Source organism: Meleagris gallopavo, chromosome Z, assembly GCF_905368555.1.
Source record: "Meleagris gallopavo chromosome Z, MGAL_WU_HG_1.1, whole genome shotgun sequence".
NCBI classification, from domain to species: Eukaryota; Metazoa; Chordata; class Aves; order Galliformes; family Phasianidae; genus Meleagris; species Meleagris gallopavo.
In genome coordinates this window covers 32,450,250-32,473,127 of record NC_139435.1, presented here as the reverse complement: position 1 = coordinate 32,473,127, position 22,878 = coordinate 32,450,250, and the positions used below count along the sequence as shown (strand labels likewise).

At 37.1% G+C, this 22,878-nt stretch overlaps 1 protein-coding gene across 3 annotated transcripts in view; it reads left to right on the top strand.

Moving 5' to 3' along the window:
* The window catches only part of BNC2 (basonuclin zinc finger protein 2), a 345,135-nt gene that overhangs the window by 303,924 nt on the left and 18,333 nt on the right, over positions 1 to 22,878 (top strand). For all 3 annotated transcript variants that reach the window (XM_085212791.1, XM_085212792.1, XM_085212793.1), the window contains one exon: positions 5,513 to 7,479. In XM_085212791.1, the coding sequence (XP_085068917.1) occupies positions 5,513 to 7,479 (1,967 nt within the window). The remainder of the gene's footprint in view (positions 1 to 5,512; positions 7,480 to 22,878) is intronic.

Below are 22,878 nucleotides of genomic sequence, written 5' to 3'. Positions count from 1 at the left end.
TTCTCATGCACGGCCTGTATTTTTGGGAGAAAGAAAACAACTCCAGTAGGTGAGGGAAAGGGGTATCTGAAGGGAAGAATATCTATCGCTTTTGATTTTTCTAGCACAGTGGAGGCTGCAGTGAAGCCAAAAGATAAAGATTTCCATTATTGACTGAGAACTCGGTAGAGCTGCACTGTGCTCATTCCTGCTGCAGCAGAATAACTCAAGGAGAGGACTGCTGACACTTAAACATGAGTTTGTTCATATGGTTTCAGTTGGAGCAGGGGGGCTGGTGGGAGGTGGACGAGTAGTGACAGATGAGGGGAAAAAAATTTAACAATGGTTCATTGCAGGCTGGTGTGTTAAATTTTATATCAGTTGCACATGTATAATCACAGCGAGCAAGTATGCACACTTTTTTTGTGTGCTTACAGGAGCAAAGGTGGGCTAGGTTCAGCATGGAAAAAACACCTATCAGGAAAATGAGTATGTGAACAGTCATATGGAGAGCCAAATACAGGGCTTACTTCTGCTGCATTGAAGTCAGAGGGTTGGCCAGAACAAACCAGCATGGTTGCACATTTCCACTCCCATCCCTACAGATGTAAGCGGGTGTGCTGCTACACAGCTTTGGTTGCTTTTGCCCCAGGAGCAGTAGGACTACCCATAGCGTAACAGCTTGAAATTTAATTGGGAAGCAAAGAGATGCTCCTGGGAAATTCAGCCAAACAAAAACAACAAACCCTAAATCATGGAAATTATGTAGGCTTTTCTTTATTAGAAACAAATGTTGATTTTTTTCTTCTGTCTACACCCTAATTAAAACCATCCTTTGCAATTATGGTATGACCAAATGAATGTCTTTCAGTCTGCTTTTCAATTGTTACAGCTGCATTCAAAATGTTTTTTAGAAATCAAGCTAGAAAATTTATAGCTCTTTAAGAAGGGCTCATAGAAGAAAGTGATATTTTAAACACCAACCTTGCTTTTTTAATTAATCAAATACATATCCAAGTAATATTTTGCAAGGCGGATACTTAACTGATATGCATAAAAACAAACAGTTTATGGTGCATATGCAAAAATTTTAAAATACAAAAGCTGGCACTGTGTTTTTCTTTATAACTTTGAGCACAAAAGCCTTACTTAAGAAGCAATTGTAGAGTTTTTTAACCTTCCAAGTAATCTCAACTCTTCTGTAATTCTTACTATGAATTCAGCCAGCAGCATATATACACTTTATTTTACCTATGCCAAAAAGTTAATTAGTAAGATAAAAATAGAACTGCAAAAAGTCTGTGATGTGTATGTATATGTACATATATATGTGTGCCTGTGTATAAATTTAGTTAAACACAGTACAGGCATGCAGGGGTTGATGCAGCTTCTTACACAAAGTGAGAGTTTAAAAAACTGATTTTGTAACCAAAGTTCAAGGCTTACAACATATGTTTATGGTGTATGTTTCTGTAGACCATCCTTATTTTCTAAGTAAGCAGTTTTTAAATTGTGAGGTTTTCAAGATGAATTGAAAGCTTAACATTTGTAAAACCTAAAGGCCCTTGGAAATGAAGAATTTTCTTCATAATCCTCATCAATTAAACTCTTACTAATTAGAGTGAATTTTGTGCTCATCTTCTGCTTTAGCATGTTTGTATCATCCAAGATAATCATCTTGAGGCCCATCACTTGTTCTGTCTGACGTAGAAGTTTAAGACAAGATGTACCCTAACATATCTGTTTGTAACATGTGCAGCAAAAAATGAGGCAGCTTCAGGATATTTAACTATGCCTTTGCTGCCTAGATTTAGTGCAGTTTCTGTGTATATGAATTTTTATCTATAAAAATAATACACCTATATGTGTTGGAAGAGGAAGAGTCAAGTGTGGGCTTAGATTAAGGAAAACATCCAAGGTTATGTTTTGCATCCTTGGAGGTTAGATTTTATATGATTTAAGGATTAAAAATTTTTCTGTGTTTGAAACTGAGAGAGAGCTAGCCACGCATGTAAAATACAATTAAAAAAACAAGGCTGTATGGGTGAAGAAGGAAGAAATCAGGCTTACTTGTCTACTGCCTGGTGTAAAGCTGTATGCACACAGTGGTATCTCTCCATTCACTGACTTCGCTGTACACATTGTCACAGGAGGCTTGGCTTAATCAGTTGTGAGCTGAAAAAAGTAATATAAATTGGAACCTTTTGTCGTGGAATATTTAAATGTGGATATGATTTAATGGCTTTGGGGAAAAAATTTAGCATGAGAGATTGTAAGAAACAAGAAATCGATTATATGTAAGAAAGGACTTGAACTTCTAATCAAGTATTACCATATACAGAGAGATCCCTAGCTAGTTATAGCTTAATTCAAAGTGGATAATAGTTAGATTTTTTGTTAATTTTAAGTTTTATCAAAAAATGACATTCCTATTCATTCTTTATCTAGGTTTGCATAGAACATACTTAAAATGTTTTATGGAAAACCATCACTATGTAAATATTGAAGCATATGCCATACAGTATCCATAGGTAGTATGTTTTCTAAGAAGCATGTGCATCTCTGCAATATCTTTTTACTTTGGCTAGGGAAATAAAAATGATTGCTGTGAATTAACCAGGTATAGCTTGATGCAACCGGTATAAGTAAGCAGAGAATATTTAAGGCCAGCTTTCTGAGACCTTGCTGTTTATGTGACAGTGAAGATAACCCCCTCGATAATCAAATACTTGACAGCCAAATTTTGTGATCAGTGGCACTTAGCAACAGCTGAAAGTCTGTCCTTCTTCTCTGCAAACCCAAAATGTTCTGTCATTGACTAAATGGGATGGAAGAGGGTGGCATCTCATGGACAGGTAGGTCATGTAGCCAACTGCCAGCATCTCTGACTTCTGCTGTGGAATACTTCCCCGAAAGCGTTCACAGAGCCCCTGTGTTTGGGCATTGCCTCCCTGCTCAGTGCACACAGAAAGCTAGATCTACAGCCATCAGATGGGAGATTGTGTGAAGTAACCTTCCACTGATGTGTGTGGCAGTTACAGGTCTGTTACAGGACTTGTACCTACTATTTCCATGAGTTATTCTCATACGGGCTGTATCTAATTTTTATGTACTTAAATATCTGTTTTTATAAAACATCCATCTGCTACATAAGCCTGTGAGTGATTTACAAATTAAAGCAAAAACAAAACAAATTACTACCAGTAGTACATTACAAAGCAGCCTGCAGCTGGCTGCAGTCAGAGGTTCTAATTCAATACATGCAAGCAGTGTAAATTAGACAATGTTCTTTCCATCTTTGAGTTACAGTTAGAAGCAATAAATACTTGTGGCTTCAGATTGGGAATGTGTGTGCATAAATTGTTTCACAGGTGACTGTTTTTTGAGTTTCATGTAAGAATCGCTCAAAAGCAGAACCAGTATGGCCAGCTGGAAGTAGCAGGAGAAGTTAATGCAAGGAAATTTAGGTGGCATTCATGGGGAGAGTAATCAAAGCAAGTTGGGAAAAGTGGGCAAAATATAATCTTAGAGCTTTCAAAAGTAAACCTGTTCTTTGTGTTGTTTCTTTTTCTGTTGGGTGTTTGTGGGGTATTATTCTTGTTGGTTTTGTGTTCCGGATGATTTTTACTAGATAGCAGACTGCCTCTAAAATGCTCCTCCATCTGACTGGTAGAGCAGGGGGAGCATAACAGTTACGGATGTCCACAGTGCCCAAAGGTATTTAAAGGTGTGACCACTTCCTGACTAATACTTCAGACCAGGACCAGCATCTGCATGATGGCATTTCTTTCATTTCTGTGTAAATGCATGCTGGATAATTTCTGCTTAGAGATTGGTTCTGGTGCTCTACATCTCCATCAATGCAGTGAGATTCTAAGGATATTCTGTAATTATTTACCGTTGACAGTTTCATAGTCTTGTACTGTTTCATCGTGAGCTATTGTGCGTGGAACCTTTCAAAACATTCTGCATTGGCATGCAAGGTTCTGAAGCATAGATGGCATCAACCTTCACCATCAACTCTGGATTTAGGAAGGTGACACGCATCAGAGCTGAAATAATAATAATAATAATAATAAAATAGATATAATCAATTAAATACATTTGGGGCAAATGGCATTTTCTTGTGCTCTAGAAGGAAGCTTCTGGGGAGGGGAGGAAAGAACCAATACTCTGAAAACTGAAAATAAACAAATAAATAAATAAAGATCGCAAAAACTGAAAGACATTTGCTGGCTTCATAATCAAATAAGAACTGGTGGTTTTTGCAGTAATGTGCAGACCAGAATGTTTGAATGTGTTCTGAAGCTGAGAGTCAAGATTTAAAAAGATCAGAGACAGTACAGAGAGGTATCTTTGCAAGGATTTCAAACTGTTTAATGCATGAGGAAGCACTGGAATAGTTCTGATTTGATGGCATGCAACAGTGCTTGTTGGTTATAGTTACCGTGCTGATGTTATGTCCAGAACTTGCCCAAAAGGAAAGATGCCAATAAAATGATGTATTCATTATATAAGTATTTTAATATCTTTTTATCAATACATGGTGGAGTGGATTGCCTGACATTACATTGCAGAATTTTTAAGTCTTACCTTCAGGCAAATCTCATGCTTACTAGCAAAAATGAAAGTGTGAAATGCTTTTTAATGTATATTTAACAACAGATAGTCTAGTGATTACTGATGTGTATTCTCTCTGGATTTTTCCCTTGGTATCAGAAGGCAGTGTTAAGAGACAACATTTTTACACATTTATACTATCTGTGGCCATCAGATGCTTACTTTTTACATATTTTTAACTGTCATTTATAGCAAAAAAAGTCATCTTTTAAGTCTAAGCCATATCAAGATTGCAAGTCTACAATCGTCAGTTATGCTTTAAACAATTTCTCTATTTCTGCCTTTTGATGTAAGTTTATGATGAATGTGTTTTTCAGTATTGCTATCACGAAAAATAAAAATTAAAAAAAAAAAAGGAGAAAGATACTAGTATTACATGCTATTTTTGAGACTGTTTGCCTTGCATCAGAATTTCTTGTGAGGTGGTCCATAAACGATTTAAGCTGTATGTTTACTTATATTTGAAAAGCAAATCTATCAAATTCATTTGCTTAGCTCTTTCTTATAGCGATAGCATTAAACATCAATTAAGGTACAATTTTCCATATTGTACAATGGAGTGAACAGCAACAAATGTATACCAAACATTTGCATAGTATATAGATTGCAGCTTTTAAAATAGCAATATCAAAGGCATTTCAGATCGCAGAGCCCCAGTGTTCTACATTTTGTTTGCTCTGATGTTATTAAACTCAATCTTTTTCTCTAACTGTGACTGTAATTATGGTATTTGCATGGCTGAAAAAGTTTGCTTTTTGGTTGAGTTTTGTTAACACTGATTGCATGTTGTTTTTCGAGCTTAGTATTTCATGTGCAGGCAACAGAGCACCTTCTATTGAATTCAATAATTATGCAGAATCAATAAGTTTTTTCTTTGTGTTTGTCTTTGTTGTTTCTTTGATATGGCCTCTAGGATGCTGCAGGCAAGGTGCTGGACCGCTGGGCCATAATGTCCAGGGAAGAAGAGATCATTACCCTTCAGCAGTTCCTGAGATTTGGAGAAACCAAATCCATTGTGGAGCTGATGGCAATTCAAGAAAAAGAAGGGCAGGCTGTGGCTGTGCCATCTTCAAAGACAGATTCAGATATAAGGACTTTTATTGAAAGCAATAATCGCACCAGGAGCCCAAGTCTCCTTGCTCACCTGGAGAATAGCAACCCTTCCAGCATTCATCATTTTGAAAACATCCCGAATAGTCTTGCATTCCTGCTACCATTCCAATACATAAATCCAGTCTCTGCTCCACTGTTGGGGCTGCCTCCAAATGGCCTCCTGCTGGAACAGCCAGCAATGAGGCTCCGTGAACCAAGCCTTACAGCTCAAAATGAATATAATGAGAGCAGTGAATCTGAAGTTTCTCCCACACCTTTCAAGAATGAGCAGACATCCAGCAGGAATGCCTTGACCAGCATCACAAATGTTGAACCCAAAACTGAGCCACCCTGTGTCTCTCCTGTTCAGACACCTACGCCTGTCAATGATTTATCGAAAACAGAACATACTAAAAGTTCATTCCGCATTCACAGAATGAGGAGAATGGGGTCTGCCTCTAGAAAAGGAAGAGTGTTTTGTAATGCATGTGGCAAAACTTTCTATGACAAAGGTACACTTAAAATCCACTACAATGCCGTTCACCTGAAAATCAAGCACCGGTGCACTATTGAGGGCTGCAACATGGTCTTCAGCTCTCTCAGAAGCCGCAATCGTCACAGTGCTAACCCTAACCCTCGCCTCCACATGCCTATGCTAAGAAATAACCGAGACAAAGATCTAATTCGTGCTACATCAGGTGCTGCCACCCCAGTCATAGCAAGTACAAAATCCAACCTAACTTTAACAAGCCCTGGGCGTCCACCAATGGGATTTACCACTCCTCCTCTAGATCCTGTACTACAGAATCCTCTTCCCAGTCAGCTGGTGTTTCCAGCTTTAAAGACTGTTCAACCCGTTCCTCCTTTTTACAGAAATTTACTTACTCCTGGAGAAATGGTGAGTCCTCCAACCTCCCTTCCTACCAGTCCAATAATACCAGCAGCGAGTGGCATGGAGCAACATCCCCCACCTCCTTCAGAGTCATCAGTACCATCAGTGCTGATGCCCACCTCAGAGCCTAATGCTGACCTTGCCCCTAAGAAGAAGCCAAGGAAGTCAAGCATGCCAGTTAAAATAGAAAAGGAAGTTATTGATACTGCCGATGAATTTGATGATGAAGATGAAGAGGTGAATGACAGCAGCACAATGGTAAATGACATTGGTCATGACAATCACTGCCATTCTCAGGAAGAAATGAGCCCAGGCTTGTCCGTGAAAGACTTTTCCAAAACTGACAGAAGCAGATGCATTTCCAGACCAGATATAAGAAGGGCAGACAGTATGACATCAGAAGACCAGGAGCACGAGAGAGACTATGAAAATGAGTCTGAGTCGTCAGAGCCCAAACTGTGTGAAGAATCCATGGAAGGTGATGACCGCCTCCATGAACCTGTTGAAAAATCTATGATGCACAGTGACAGACCAGTTGAAAACCACAATGACTCTTCTAACCAGGATGTCATTAAGGTGAAGGAAGAGTATACAGACCCTACATATGATATGTTCTACATGAGCCAATATGGACTGTACAATGGAGGAAGTGCCAGTATGGCTGCCCTTCATGAAAGTTTTGCTTCCACATTCAACTATAACAGCCCTCAGAAATTCTCCCCAGAAGGTGAAATGTGCTCAAGCCCAGACCCCAAGATCTGCTACGTGTGCAAGAAGAGTTTCAAGAGTTCCTACAGTGTGAAGCTTCACTACAGAAACGTTCATTTAAAAGAGATGCATGTCTGCACGGTGGCTGGCTGTAATGCTGCGTTCCCATCACGGAGAAGCAGAGACAGGTCAGTAAATATTAATTGATTTTCTACATTATTAAGTGTGTTGAATTATGTACGAATAGGAAGTTTAGGGTACATGAAGAAAGAGAGAGATGCACAGTAATGACAAGTGACAATCGTGTTCCCATGACATTGAGAGAGTTTCATCACTTCAGGATTTTCATTGTTGCTTGGCATTCAGAATAGTATATATTTGCCATCCTCTTAAGTGACTGGCAAGATAATAAATGTCATTATTCTTTCAGTGTACCTATGAACATGTGTTTATAAGCTGCAGTTCATTACGTTTTTTTCTCCTTGCAGCTTTTAAATCAAGAAAAGCTTCTATTAAATATATAGTAAATAATACGTAATAGAAATTGTTTTCATGCATGCACATCAAACCACAGAAGTAGAAAGGAGGGAAAAGGATGGGTGGACAGTTGGATGAATGGATGGAGAGAGAGAGTGGAAGGACTGTAATAAAAGAATGATTTCCATCCCTGTAGGATCATATAAAAGAAAACATGAAACATAAAAGAATACTTTTGCTTCTCTTCAATTTTTAAAACTAGCTGCTACATTGTAGCAAGAACAAGTAAATAGGTAGAAAATATTTTTCTCTGTAGAGGAATGTATACACCTCACTACGCACCATAGTTGTTTAGTCCACTTTCTTTTCTTCCCAACTTATGGGAATTAAGCACAGTCAGAGAGCAGAGACTAGACCTCTACATATTTTTAAGATCTTCAAGGGTATATTCAGATGACATCATGTCGTAACCATGCAGCATCAGTACTGAAACAGTTGGGCTTAAACAGAAGCAGCTGGTTCTTTAACTCTTAGGGTTTTTTTTGCTGTGTGATGCTTTTTGTTTTGTCTTGTTTTGGTCTTTTGTTTTGTTTTGTTTTGTTTTAATATACTTTTCTTTACTTTTTTATAATTCTTTTCCAATCCTGAGGAAAATGTAATATAAATGGAATTTGTCAATGTGGTACAATAACACAGTTATTTCATAGTTGTGGTTAAAAGCTCTCACATGTGATGATGATCATATGTCACATAACAGAATCTCCCTGGTTCTTGCAATGATAGTGAGACTGAGTCCTCTGTTTTCTTTTATTTGTGTTTCATATTTATTCTTTATGTCATAAAAATTCAGCAGACACAGGAATGAAATTAAACCTAGCTAAACATCTTACACAGCTCCTTTATTTTTACCACTGAAATTGATGGGATTTAAAAGTGAATGTATCATGTCATACAAAATAAAAGCAACTTACTGCTGAGGGGACTGAGATGGAGAGTTCAGTCCCCAACCGTCTCATATCTCCTGGTCCACCAAGCAGAATAGGAACAAACATCAGAAAACAAGTTCAAAACAGATAAAAAGGACCAACTAGGAAGCTTGGTTTAGAGTAGGATGAAACCAGTGAACATGAAGGATGCAAAAATAAATTAAGGCTTAGTAAAGACGTATCTGTTCTAACAGAGAGGTGACTGTGATGACACACATAAAATATCATTGAGAAATGAAAGTTTAAAGTAGGACGTAGGACACATTTTAAAAATATTTTGTGAACTATGTAGGATATACTCCTATTAAGCTCATTGAAAGTAAGCCATCAAAAGCTATGATTCAGGAACTGAGAAAGCATGCTGAATATTTAAACATAAATTTAGTATTTGCTTATTGTTTTGAGTTGCATAAGATGCAAAGCCATATTTCTATCATTCCACCAGTAACATCCAGAATATTTTTCATTTATTTGTTGCACTCAGAACAACAAAAATTCCTACGCATAATACAACTTAAATTGCAAAGATGAAGAATGGTCATGGACTTCAAAAATATGAAGAAATGGTACAGTTTGTGTGCCCATTCTGGCCGGATTTTTTATCCACATACATTACCACTCCCGATCTGCAAATTTTTCTGGAACTACCCTGAAAGAATCAAGTAAAACTGTCGTAGTTCTTGTTAATTCGTTTACAGATTTGACAGAGAAATATCTATATTCTTTTTGCAAACTGCTTAATCACCCTAAAGTCTTTTCCATGCAATTTTTTTTCTTATATTCCTTTTAAATATATGCTTTTATTTTAGAGACAGGCATAAGTTTGCAGTTTCTAGCTCTTCAAATCATGGACAGCACCTCAAAGATAACTGGATAACTAAATTAAAGGTATTACAAAGTGAGAACTTCTTCCAGTGATTTAAATCAATTTCACTTAAAAGCTCAGAGGCATTTTGCTATTAATTGCTGCAGGAGAAATAAGAAATACCTAAAGCACACAGTAAGCACTTCTCAATAAAAATTCTCATGTATTACTGTTTCATTCTTTCAGACACATTATAAAAAGTCTGTATGATTTGCCTGTGTTATCTGTTATCACTCACATAATCAAGTGACCCTTAACAAGCTAAAGAAGCCTAGAAATACTTTGCTTTGCAAATTAATTTTTTTTTTTTTTTTTTTTTTTTTTTTTTTTTTTTGGTCAATGAACTGGAGGTTCTAGATATCTCATAGCCTTGAGAGTTTTTAATCTTTATTATTAATAATTTTGTTAATAATATTGCTAGAAATTATATTAATAATACTAATAATTACATTATAACTAGTTAGGGAAATGTTTTAAAAGAAAACAAAAGCTTATCTGGGGAGAAACATCATTGGTTGATCCTTTATGTTTTATGTAATGGCATCTGGCATCACTTAAGATCTTTTGCCAGTATAGCTCTAGTCAGTTAAAGGTTTGACTATTTTCCCCCTATGTCTTGCATCCAAAAACTCTGAATTCTTGACAGTGGTGGTAGCTGCTGTGAGCTTTGGGAGGATAGTGTTGTGATACACATAGTTAATTACCAGAGGCAGCACATCACACCAGGAGCTAACAGCACTGCTTTGACTGAAGGAGAGTTTTTTATCCACGTGTCAGTTTTTCATTTTGGAACATATCCTGCAGCAATGCCTATTAAGGTTTGACTAAAATGGGCTTCACCATTTCTAGATCATCTGTGCGCAGGCCAAATCCTATATGAATATTATTCTGCTGGAATGGTTGGAATATCTTCTGAAATCTTTAACTAAGCATTGCTATTCTTTGTAAATGAGGATCAGGATAATCAGCAGACTGACAAGTCCCCAACTTACACATATTTTTTCAGTGCAGGGCAGAGGAAAGCACAGCGAAGTACCTGCACTTATTGTCACTGTCCCAGTAATTATTTCTCTTTTCCCTTCTAGAAATTAAAATATAGTGCTTTTGAATGTCCAAGCTCTACTGAGCATCGTTTTTTTGGTTTTTTTTTTTCAGTAGGGCTTTTTTTTTTTAGTTCATCATCTTCTCATCTATATATAGCAGCACTCATCAAATTTTATACATACCTATGTCTCTGACCCTCTCCCCATAAAGAGAAATACAACTGTCTCTCATTTTCTAGAAACTCTACACTTGCCAAAATCATTTTTTATTCCATTCTGCACCAGCCACTCCCTGAATTAGCTTTTCATCCATTGCTATTTCTGTATTTACTTCAAATGTCCTTTTCTCTAAAGGCAAGACATACAGGCTGTATCTTGTTACAGAAAGGCAATGTAAAGTAAATAGTAATAGAAACCGTATTGAAATTGATGTCAGTGATTAGGAGCAGTGTCTTTTTATATACATAATCTGCTTTTAAACAGAAAGATGCCTTTTCCAACATAGTTTTAAGTGGGAAAAGAGAAAGTAGGGAAGAAAAGTTTATGTGAGTACTTTGCACTCAAATGGAAAGAATTGTCTTTCAAAAGGTAATTATTTCTAGACTCAGAAGAGGTTTGCTTATGAGTGAGGAGAAGGAGCCTGGCTCTGGCTGTTGGGTTCCTCTGAGATCTGCATCCCAGCCTCATCTGTGACTCCTGTCACTGCAAACAGTGCCTTTGCGTTATGAAGAAATAGCTGTGGTGGATTCTTGAAGCCAGCACTGAGGTGCGGATGCTCAGGAAATATAGAGCCAAGAAGTGTATGGACAAAATATAGCAAGAGGCTCAGTGGATCTTCTGCTCTCAGTAATTCTCACTGAGGAGCTATGTCAGATCTTAGGGAGAAATTCATACATCTTTTCTGCCAGCCTAGGTGAAAGCTAAATCTGCATTTCGCTTCAGCAGTGGCACTATTAACATCTGTGTTTCTTAGACTACAACTCAGTTATGGCACATCACATTTCTCTTTCACTTCTACACAAAATAAATTAATTTTCAGTGTAACTATTCAAAGGAGCAAAGCAAGAACCTTTCATTTTGTCATTCTACTATTAAAGTAGTAATATTAATTGTTCAGATTTGGTTTAAAATTTTCTCACAGTATGTGCATGTGCGTACGTTCCACACAATAAGAAAAGCCCATGAATAAATTTAAAAACAAAAATACTATCTGCTTAGGGTGACTTATAAATAAATATGAGACAATTCTTGGTGCCAAGGGTGATCATGCCATTTGATTGCTAGTTAAATCAGAGCAGATTTAAACATGTAAACTCCTTGATTTGTATGGAGCAAAACATCTGTATATGGTTTATTAAAACCTGCTGATATCTCCAGAACTACATTTGTATGGGTATAGACCTCTGTGTAGCTGTACTGAAAAAGCAGAGACACTTTTTGTCAGGTTACCTGACTTCCAGCCCTTTACAGGTGTGCTGGAATAAATTACCATCAATTACCTATGATGAGCCACTGCATACATTATCAAGGGAGGTGAAGATGTGAGAAACCTGCAACCCACCACCTGTTATCACCTTCTTGACAAAACAGCAACCTTTTTTTTTTTCATCATCCTACTATTGGTAGGAATCTTTTACAGATAACTTTTTATAGAATCAATTTCTATTTATGCATTCAATTTTAGGAACAGGTAGCTTCAAAATACTACACACTGGTCCATGATAACTATTAGTGGATTCCCCCTTATATAAATAGCTGTCACGTACAGCTTGAATTTCTTCCAATTAGAACAAGGAAATAGCATTTTAAGACATTAGGTGTTTGATGAGCCATTTATCAGGAAACGAAAGAGCTATTTTCTACATTGTTTAAATATAAATATATTTACATACATACGGCTGTTTCTGGGCATGATGCAGTTCTTGATGAAACTAGCTGCATATCCAATACAACTGTATGAACCATTAGGTTTCCTGTTGCAGATTCACTAAGATATGTGCCATTGCTAATGTTCACATAACTCTTCCTTACCCAAGGGAACCTGGATCATAAAGAAATGTTTTGTGCCACTGTTAGTGTCTTTCATGAGTAGTCATGTTGAACATTGAGGGACTACCTGACAGACTGTGTACTCACCAATGTGAACAAGAGAAGCAGAATTGAAATTTGTATGCACAGAAATAATTTACTACTAAGAATTTTTTTCTTAAAAAAACCAACAAACAAAAAAATTAATCATGCCCTAAAGAGGCTATTTATATGAGTCTCTTTAGGGGTTGATTAAGCCCTCTCCTATGAGGATGAGCTGAGAGAGCTGCAGTTGTTTACTCTGGAGAAGAGAAGGCTGCAAGGGGACTTGAGAGAGACCTTTCAGTATCGAAAGAGGAGTATCTAAACAGGAAAGAAGGGGACAGACTCTTTATCAGGATCTGCTGTGATAGGACAAGGAAAAATGGTTTCAAACTAAAAGAGGGGAGATTTAGGTTGTATATAAGGAAAAAGTCTTTTACAGTGAGAGTGGTGAAGCACTGAGACAGGCTGCCCAGAGATATGGTGATTGTCCTGTCCCTTTAGATATTCAAGATGAGGCTGGACCAGGTTCTGAGCGCCCTGATAAAGCTGTACCTGTTCAATGCAGGGGAGTTGGAGTAGATAACCTTTAAATGTCCCTTCCAACTCTAAGGGTTCTATGACTCTATGAGTCTGTGAGTAAAGGTAACAGAATCAACTCAAGCATGGCCTTTTCCTACTGAACTCATTCATTTGTTTTGGGTTTGATTTGGAGGTGGTGGTTGCTGTTCTTTGAAACCATCTGCTGCCATCATTTTTTTGTTTTCTGTTGGCGCACAAGATAGTATCACTTTGACAGAGAGAATACAGATTCACGCAGTGCAAAATATCTTGTTATGTGATCTCACAGTGTAAGTCAAGGAATTTTCAGTGACCTGAAAAGTTTATTTAAACTGCCACACCAGGATTGGGACAGGTGGCAAGCGTAAATAAAGCACTAAAATCACTAGCTAAAAGCAAGACATACATTGAGCAATTTTTCCTGTTATGTGTTGTGACAAATAGTATAAATCTTTAATTCGTTTTGTTCAGTTTCCTGCACAGACTGTGTGTGTTTAATGTTCAGTGAAAGATATTATTTGAGAAGACAGCACTGGGAACATGAATGCTTGTTCATAATATCCTGGTTGCCCCTCAGTTCATGGGAAACAACTGGAAAGAACCAAAACACTTCTCCAGAGAATGGGAGAAAATTGAGGATTTTTTCCTAAAGTCTTTTGAAAGAAGGGGAAGTGAAGCATCTACTTACATTAGTTTCTGCAGAAAATGACTCTAGCTGTTTTTTAAACTTTGCGGCAGAAGGCAGTAGAATTTCTGCTACAGTAGGGGAAGCTCTATCTGCTAGATACAAGATAGCAGTAGGACTCTACTCCCAAAATGATGAGTGAAAAAAACTGATCAATGAAAACAGATGTGTGAAAATAGAACAAGGTACTTCATCCTCAGAGATAGTATTCAGGTGGAGGAATCTGGGGAAGTATGATGAAAGGCTGAAAAAGACACACTTGTGACAAGAATAGCTACACTTTTGCTGCCCTTTGGAATTACAACTTCAGCGGAAGGAGAGAAGCAGTACGCAGACAGGTAACGGAACTGCTGAGCCATGGCAGAGGAAGGGACAGGAATTGTCAAAATGGAAAAGATGGGACATCTGGGGATGAAACTTTATGAAACTGCTCAGTTGGGAGAGATGCAAAATAGGTAATCTTTGTACTCAATTTCTGCTTCCGATATTGCTCAGTAAAGACATTATAAGAGGTACTGTCTTAGAGTGTGAATAAATGCAAGGTAGGTGTTCAAGGAGCCTGGGAGTGAAATGAACTGGTAAATCAAGTCAGGGAACAGTTTGCTTCTGCAAACTGACCTGCACTCAAGATGGAAAGAACCAAAAGAAGGAAAACATGGCAATGGAAAGGTGCTTTCGCTTCTTCAAGGCATATCATTTTTAGAGGCTCAGCAACACAGGAATTGCTGGCACAGCAGGGAGAGAGGAGTCGGCAGACATAAATGCCTTTAGGAAATGTGCTAGGGTGGAAGGATTGAAAATGACAAGGAAAAATTCTGAATCCTAGAGTGTTTAAGGTTTAGTTAGTAGCAGAATAGATTTACTGCAGTGCTTGATGAGACATATCTGGTTCTGGAATATATTCCCTAGAACAGACAAAGCAGTCTATCTCTTCTCAGGCATCATCACGGTTACACTGTCACTTCCTTCTGGGGAATGTTGATTATCAAGGTGATTTCTCAACATCTGCAATGATAGCAAAGAAAATCTGTAGGAGCAGTGGCATAGAAATTTGAAACCGTGAGGCTTCATACTTGTCCAGATTGGAGGCAAAGATGTCCATGGCTCTAGAAGATAACCATCGTATATACATACATGATGCATTCATTTGGGCTTGTTTGTCAGACAAGAGAAGCTTGTCACTTGAAGAGGCATATCTTACATCTAATTTTACCATCTAACCGAAGATTACTTTAGGGTGAGGCCATTTTATTCTTCGCTTAATGATGATGATGTTTCCACCTCTACATTTGGAATGTTGTATTAATTAGAATATGAATAACTATGCTGAGTCGTATCTGAATTTAAACTTAACTTTTACTGAAAATGTGAAATTTACGAAGTAAGTTCTAGAAATGACCTTGAAAAAAATAAGATGGGAATAAATTACATCTTACAGATGATTCATGACAGCTGAAACACTGTTTTGGTGGAAGTATATCAGTCCTGCCTGTATATCTAGACAAAAGTAGACACTATCCACAGTTGAACTCAGCCCAAAAATGTACTTGTTCTTAGGGTCTGTGAGGTCAGTGGGTAGTTTTTAAAGTAGCATTATATAATACACGACCATTATAGTACAGCAAAGCTCATTTGCTTTCCTATCCCGTTGTTCTTTGACATGTTAAGGTAGGTCATGGCCCAGATAGATTGGTTGAGAATTGCAGGCAGGGACTGCCAGCTTTCTGCGTGACCTATCTGTCCACACCTCTCTTCAGCCACACGTGGTGCACATAGTAATCACATTAGTATCAGTGGTTATCCAGTGCTGTGGGTATTGCAGCAGGATCTGTTTGTGCGTTTGCCATAGGGACACTTGAGAGGTTCCCAGTGGCTTTGGAGTTCCCTTAGACAACCTGCTGGGTCCTAAGGAAACACGCAGGGATAACTTGGGCGTGATAGCACTTAAAGCTCCTCACAAGCTGATTGTACTAATGGTGAACACAGGAGACCTCGTGACAGAACTTTTGAGCCCACTACATCTAACAAAAATCTAATGCTTTTAGTAGTGCCTTCTATTTCCCAGCAACATCTTTTAAATTAGCACATTGCTAAGTTTTCTTTTTTTTTTTTCTTAATTAAGAACTTATTTCACATTTAAGCTTGCCCTAAAAAGCATTACTGAAAAAGATCTGTCTAAGAAATAATTTAACATTTTTGCCATAAGGCACCTGCAAGCTTCATTTAAATGGACTTGGAAGAGAAATGAAAGAGTTTCAGATTTGCCAAAAATGTACACTGATGCAAAAAAATAAAAGAAGGGGTTGAAGGACTTTGTTGGCCTTGTGTATAAACGTGAAGTGGCTTGTTTTGCATTGGGGAAGTAAAAAGAGAGAAAGAAAAGATGGGATTGTTCTAAGGTGACTTTTTTTCTTTCTACTGTAACTTCACTTTTATATTTTTTGCTTGTTTGTTTGTTTGGAAGAGAAAGGAAAAAATAACCCTAAGTTGTATTCCATGCCAAGCTATGAATCTGAAACATGAGTTGTAAATTACATTGTTTTTTTTTTTCTTTTCCAGAGTTACTGATTCTCTCTCTAGTGCTTTACAAACTTTATTGCTTATTTTATTAACTAGGGAAAAATGTTGCCCATTTCCAGTTCAATACATTTTTTCCCTTCTATTCCTGTTTTTTCTCTCTCTCTCTCCCCTCCCCCCTTTCTTTGTTATGCCAAAATAAAAAAGCGATTACTCTTCAGCCACTTACAATTGAAAATACAAATGGGAGATAGTTAATTTTGCTGTCCATAAATTTACATTCTACTTTTGCATTTATAACAAAAAAATGTGGAAACAAATATCATCCAAACACATATATGCATGTTGTGTCTGTGTGTACTAAAGAGACCTAAATATAGCTATGTTGGTAGATAAAGATCTAAAAATACAACAGATTGAAAGAGAACTTAGATTCCCACTCAGAAAAGGTAAATGAGCCCTTGTTCCAAGAAGGAGATGTATGCAGATAATATATTATGCAAGATGCAGAATCAAGATTTGATGAGGGACGGAGGCAGGTCCTGACAGAAAGGATAACAGATCCTGCCTTGGAAGTCTCTCAGGTCTGATAGCCAGATAGGGGAGCAGCACTAATTCTGCAGCCTTTTTAGTCTGTTCTGTCACAGAAGGGGCACTGCTGGGTCAGTCAGCTCACTAGTAATTGTGTTTTACAGACTTCTAAAGCAATTGGCTCAGTCAGTCCCAATTCAATAAAAGTAGAGAGCGAGAGTGAGAGCACTTTTGTTCTATTTTTTACTTGAAATTATTTCATTCAGCAGTCTGTCTTTTTTATTACCAGGATTTGACATTAGCACTCCAAGCTATATTAGCATCCATTTCAGCAGTTCAGTAATGGTATTAAAAAAACACTTAACTTCAACGGTGAATGGTTGTATGACAGTACCATAAAAATCCACATTAAAAAAAAACTTATGTATTTGTCCCTGCAAATTATTTTTCACTTGTTTAACCACTTCAAAACTATACTCTCTTGACTGGCATTTGAAAGAGTTTTAACAGAAGGGAAAGCTTGTAAAGGAGTTGAGAAGCAACTGCAGCAACAATGGCATAAAGAGAAAATTGAAGACATTTGAAGAAGATGTAATAGGAACAGTATGCATACAGGCACGACAGACCTCTTGTTTTGGGTGGGTGCCTGTCATTCATCAACTGAAGTAAGATTTTAAGTTCAAATCGCCAAGGTAAAATCTTTGGCATCTTCCACATTTCTGGGATTTCATTTTGAACCCAACACTCTCCAAGCTTGGGATGGCAGCCTAACTACCTTGGCACTGTAGCACACTCTTAAATGACTGCATTAGGTTCTAAATTTTGATTAAACATTCTGTAATTAATCAATGGTAGACATGAAGCAGTTGGCAAGGTCCAGAGCTGCAAAATGTTTAAGACATAAAACATTACAAAGTAATTAGAATGTGCTCCTTCAAGAGAAGGATTGCCTTCAATAAAGAGGTAAATGATAGCATCATGTTTATTGTGGACGTAGGCAGCCAGTGCAATATGATAAACTGCAGGAGATACACATATCAGTAATCATCCACATTATTAGTGTCATTAATCATAATTCTAAAAATATGACAGCAGCAGCCAACTTTTTGACCAATTTTGCCTCTGCCTGTTGGCCATTATAACTTCACTAATAGACTGCAGAGCTCCTGTGCGTGGCAGTTTGCATTGAGAATGGAAGGTTAATTATATTTGAGCTGCTGATTCCTTCTCTCCTCGGAAAAGACTGAGCACTTTGACAATCCCAGGAGCTCACTGCTGTTAAACCAGTAAAAGTACTTTATTGAAATTTTCTTTGTTGGTCAGGAATGAGTAGATGTTTCAAATGAGATATAAGCGCCAGGCTGGGACAGCCGCTAATGTTTCTTCCAAAATAATCCTTGGACAGCAAGCTGAACTCATACTTCCCTTAGATATCTTTGCACAGTCTCCTGTGGATGGGAAAAAAGTTAAGAATTTAATAACTGCTGGCAACAGTATGTATGGAAGAATCTCAGAGGATTGAAATTACTCAGGAGTTGGGGTGTCAGTGAAGGGAGATTGTAAGATAATCAGCTATTAGTTGACCTGAAAGGGATACTTATTTAGTAATGTAAAATTATAAATAGAGGAACCCTGTTGAAGTGCCACATCACATTTAGTTCTTTAGTTCCTCTGGTATTGTATAAATAAAACCAGCAGTTTCAGACAAAGAAAGCAGTGGGACTGAACATTGCCCTTGCATTGCAACCAGAAGAGAATGTTTATGTATTGAACCCAAAATCAGGTGAAATTATCCTGTACCTGAATGTTTGTTACGAATTTGAACTTATAATACAATTAGTAAAGAGTTTATGAACTTCCTGAGCAAACCATGAAGCAATGTGCTATTGTTCATCAATATGTGGGAGAGAGCGGTTGGTTTCAGAGAAGAGCTGGAGGAAGCTAACTGACTGAGTTTTATCTTGAGATATTTGCACTTTCCAAAACTTGAAACAGTAAAATTAATAAGTGGGATGCTGAACTGAAAGGAATCTTCACATAAAATCTTGCAAAATTATCAAATTTTGCATGTCACCTGTTAACAAAATGAAAGCTGAAAACTTCTGATTATAAAACTTAATTATGTAGTATTTATATGATTTAAATTTTAAAATAAATGTTAATTCATTCACTTCTAACTGTATGTTTCCTCAGTACTTCTTAAGAAAATGCTGCCTGTTTTAGAGACAGCAAGTAATCAGGAGATGGGCATCTAACACATGACTACTATGCAGAACCTTTTATGAATTTCACGCAAAGGGATAAACTTCACTCTAGAGCATATGTAAATCAAAGAAGCAGTATGTCAGTTGGACTGATTGTTAGAGTTGCTGAGCACCAATAATTTCCATGAAGGACCGTGTACCACATATGATCACCTTCTTGTGCATGTAACATTCCTACATTTTGTTAGCTCGCTTAGGAAATATTCCATTAGGTACATACTTTTGTTCCAAACTTTCTCAGCCAGTCTGGATATTAGACAAGAGTGCTGGCTGTTTTGTAATGAGTCTGTTTTGCTTCCAGGCAGCTAGTAAATTTTGAAGTTGAAGTGTTGCAACACAATTTTGATTGTTTCTGAGCAACTTTGGCAAGTGAGCCAGTGGCTGTGCTTTTTGTTTGTAATATCTTTTGATCTTTAATGGACAACAGTAGTAATATATTAAGAGCGCAACATGACTTCGATGCTTCTGAGCGCACACAGCTGTTGTGAAAGTGTAATTCTGTTCACACCGTAAGGACCATCTCACTAAACACCTCAACAGGTATGTACTGAATTATTAGGCCTTTCAAGATTCCCGAACCTGTCAGATTTTACATTAAAAATTACAGGGTAGCAAACACTGCCATCAGCTATCGGTTCTACATTTAACCCGACTATCTGCTTACAGAGTTGGCTATCCTACCTCCCCCAAATGCCATCTGAACGTTAACATTTTTTATGCATTCCACGGCGATGACAAATTGTTTTCTGACTCTAACTCTTGATTAAGTATGCAAAAGGCATGTTTGCCACTGCCAACAAACCAATAATTCTCACTAACATCTTCAGAGTTACAACATTTATAAAGTTGCAAAGTGGAGTAAACAAACCATCTGTTTGGCTTTACCATATATGTCATGCTCTCTTATTAGCATATTACGATTCATTTAGTAAACAAATTTGGTGATTTCGTTCATGTCAAAGTTAGAGGGAGCTTGAAGATGATTAACATTCCTGGGACAGGCACATTAATACATTGCTTCCTCTGCAAAGTTAAATGGCTTCTCAGGAGAATCACCCCTTGTTGACAAGATGAGACTGTCAATTTTGTTTGCCTGCCACATTAGGGGCCGTAAGGGGATGGGAAGCTCTGAGAAAGAGAAGCAGTGTAGGCAGCATAATTCACTGCGAATTGAAAAAAGAAGTCTAATTCTGATAAATGGTCGACCCCAATACATCCTACCTGTTATTACAACAGACGTGCCGTATCTGTGCAGTAAATTAGTTAAACCCCTAAAGAGTTTGATGGGAGCTTATCTTCAAGTGAATAATTTGAGTGTAGAGGGAGCTGTCTTCGTGACCAGTGTGAGTGATTTGTTTCATATTGAAAGGGATTGAAATGACTGGGCTCCACATCTTTAATTTGCAAGAACTTGCTTGTCCTTTATTTCTGCATTTAATAAGCACTTTTTTTTTTTTTTTTTTTTACTTTTTTTAATAGGTGCTGAACTGTATTTTACCTTTTGGATTTTCTCCCTATGAAAGGTTAATATTTTTCAGATTCTATGTGATTTAAAATCTCAATAACTGATGTTTATTACCTAAATGCTAATGTAAGAATGCCATAGTTTTATCAGGCAGCATAGCATTTTATCTTCATTCATTGTTCTAAAGTCTGGCCCCTATCCCTACTGTCCTTCTTTCTCTTAGATGTAAATTAAGCTTGAGCAGGTACACAGAAGTGCTAATGCACAGGTGAAAGCCTTGACTTTGTTCAGATAAAGGTGAATTTCATAATTTAGGTCAGATCAGGATTTCATCCTTTTATTATCTTTGCTTAGATGTATGGATTTTTTTTATTATTTTTATATATTAAAACTAACAAACCAACAACAAAAATCAAGCAGCCTGTCTCAAAGATTACTGAGAGAGTGGTAAAAATAGAACAGTAAATGAGGAAATATTTTTTATTAGTTTACATTAGTAATTAAGTTACAAGAACTGTCTCACTGTTGATTTTCTTAAGTAAATGAGAGAAATGATTGCTGTTGCATTCTTGAAGAAATACAAGAATTAAGGGCATATCTTTCCTCATAAATATGTACACTGTTATATTTAGCTAAAGCGTTACTTTCTTTGATTTTAGCTGCATGAAACTCAGCATTTTCAGTCTGTGGAGATTATGAGATAGCATAAAATTCTGCATGTACTTTTCATTATGTTCACATATTTTGAGCCTTTTTGTGAGTTTCTGACTTAGATAAGCAGGAAAGGAACATAAAATTGAGGTAAGACCACAGTACTTTGATATGCAAGAAAATAAATAATGTTGAATTCAAAATTAAAGGAACATACATCTTAATTGAAGGCCTTTAAGGTGAAAAGAAAAAAAAGAGAACTTTGGCTTACATTTAATTATTGGTAAAAGTACAGGCTGAATGTTGAGAAAAATTCCACTGAGCTAAACTTAGGTGTGGAAAACATCTCATAGGATAAATTAATGAAAGTTATGTTGTTTATATGTAATTGCTTTGAAAGTAATGCCTCCTATTTAGTTCAGTGGAAAATATAATAGACAGAAAGAGCACAATAATACTGCTTGATTGTGCAGATTCTCAGCTACAAAACGCGATTTTTCAACAGAGTCACTACCATTAGCTATGCATTTTTGCCAACAATGAACAAGAGCCTGCATGGTCATGTAGAATGTGACTTGTCTTTCACATCACTCTCGCCACTGCTGAAAAGCACTGTCTACCACCTCACTAGGCTTGCATCCACTGTTCAGTCTCCACAAATGTTCAGCAAGCTTCAATGAATGTCAATGAGTGGCATTTTTTCTGCATGAAGGAATTCAATTCCACACCTTTGCTTCAGACACACTTCCATGTCAGACACCATTCTGTCAGACTGCTTCTCTGCTGACATCTATCACATGACAACAACATGTAATGGAATATTTGTAGGAAGGTTCAACCTCTACTGCCATACCACCAACATTCACCTCTGACATCGCGAGCCAAGATAATAAAATAGGAGGCAGTACTTTTGGAGCATCCTTTGTATTATGAGCTGGTCCAACAGCACCTTGTTTTACTACGGCAGGAGTATATCTTGTATGGGACCTGTACAATCTAAGCCATCACTTCCATAACCATCTTTAATGAGAGGTTTGGTAATCTCCATGTAAACCATTGGACAAATGTATCCTGGCATTTGATTTTGCAGTAGAATCTTAAAACTGCAATATGTAATTGTGTTATTTCAGGTAAAAAAAAATAATTAAAAAAAAAAACACAAATATTCTGTATTCTTAAAGAAAAATGCCAATTATTATCTGGAAAAAATAGAGATGTTTAATACTTAATTTCTAATGCATTACGTTTGGAAATTTACATTTATTGTATTACCAAGCGCTAGATTCACTTAAAGCAAAAGTTGCCCAAAGACTGAAAAGTAGAGCTGGCCAAAGACTGATGGTTCCCTCACTCTAAACTTCTGTCTGTGATTTCTTTGAGTTCTTTGAATGATGTTGCTTGGTGATGATGTCATTACTTCAGCAAATCATCTATGCCAGAAAACATGTTTTCAGAACATCTGAAGTAGGAAA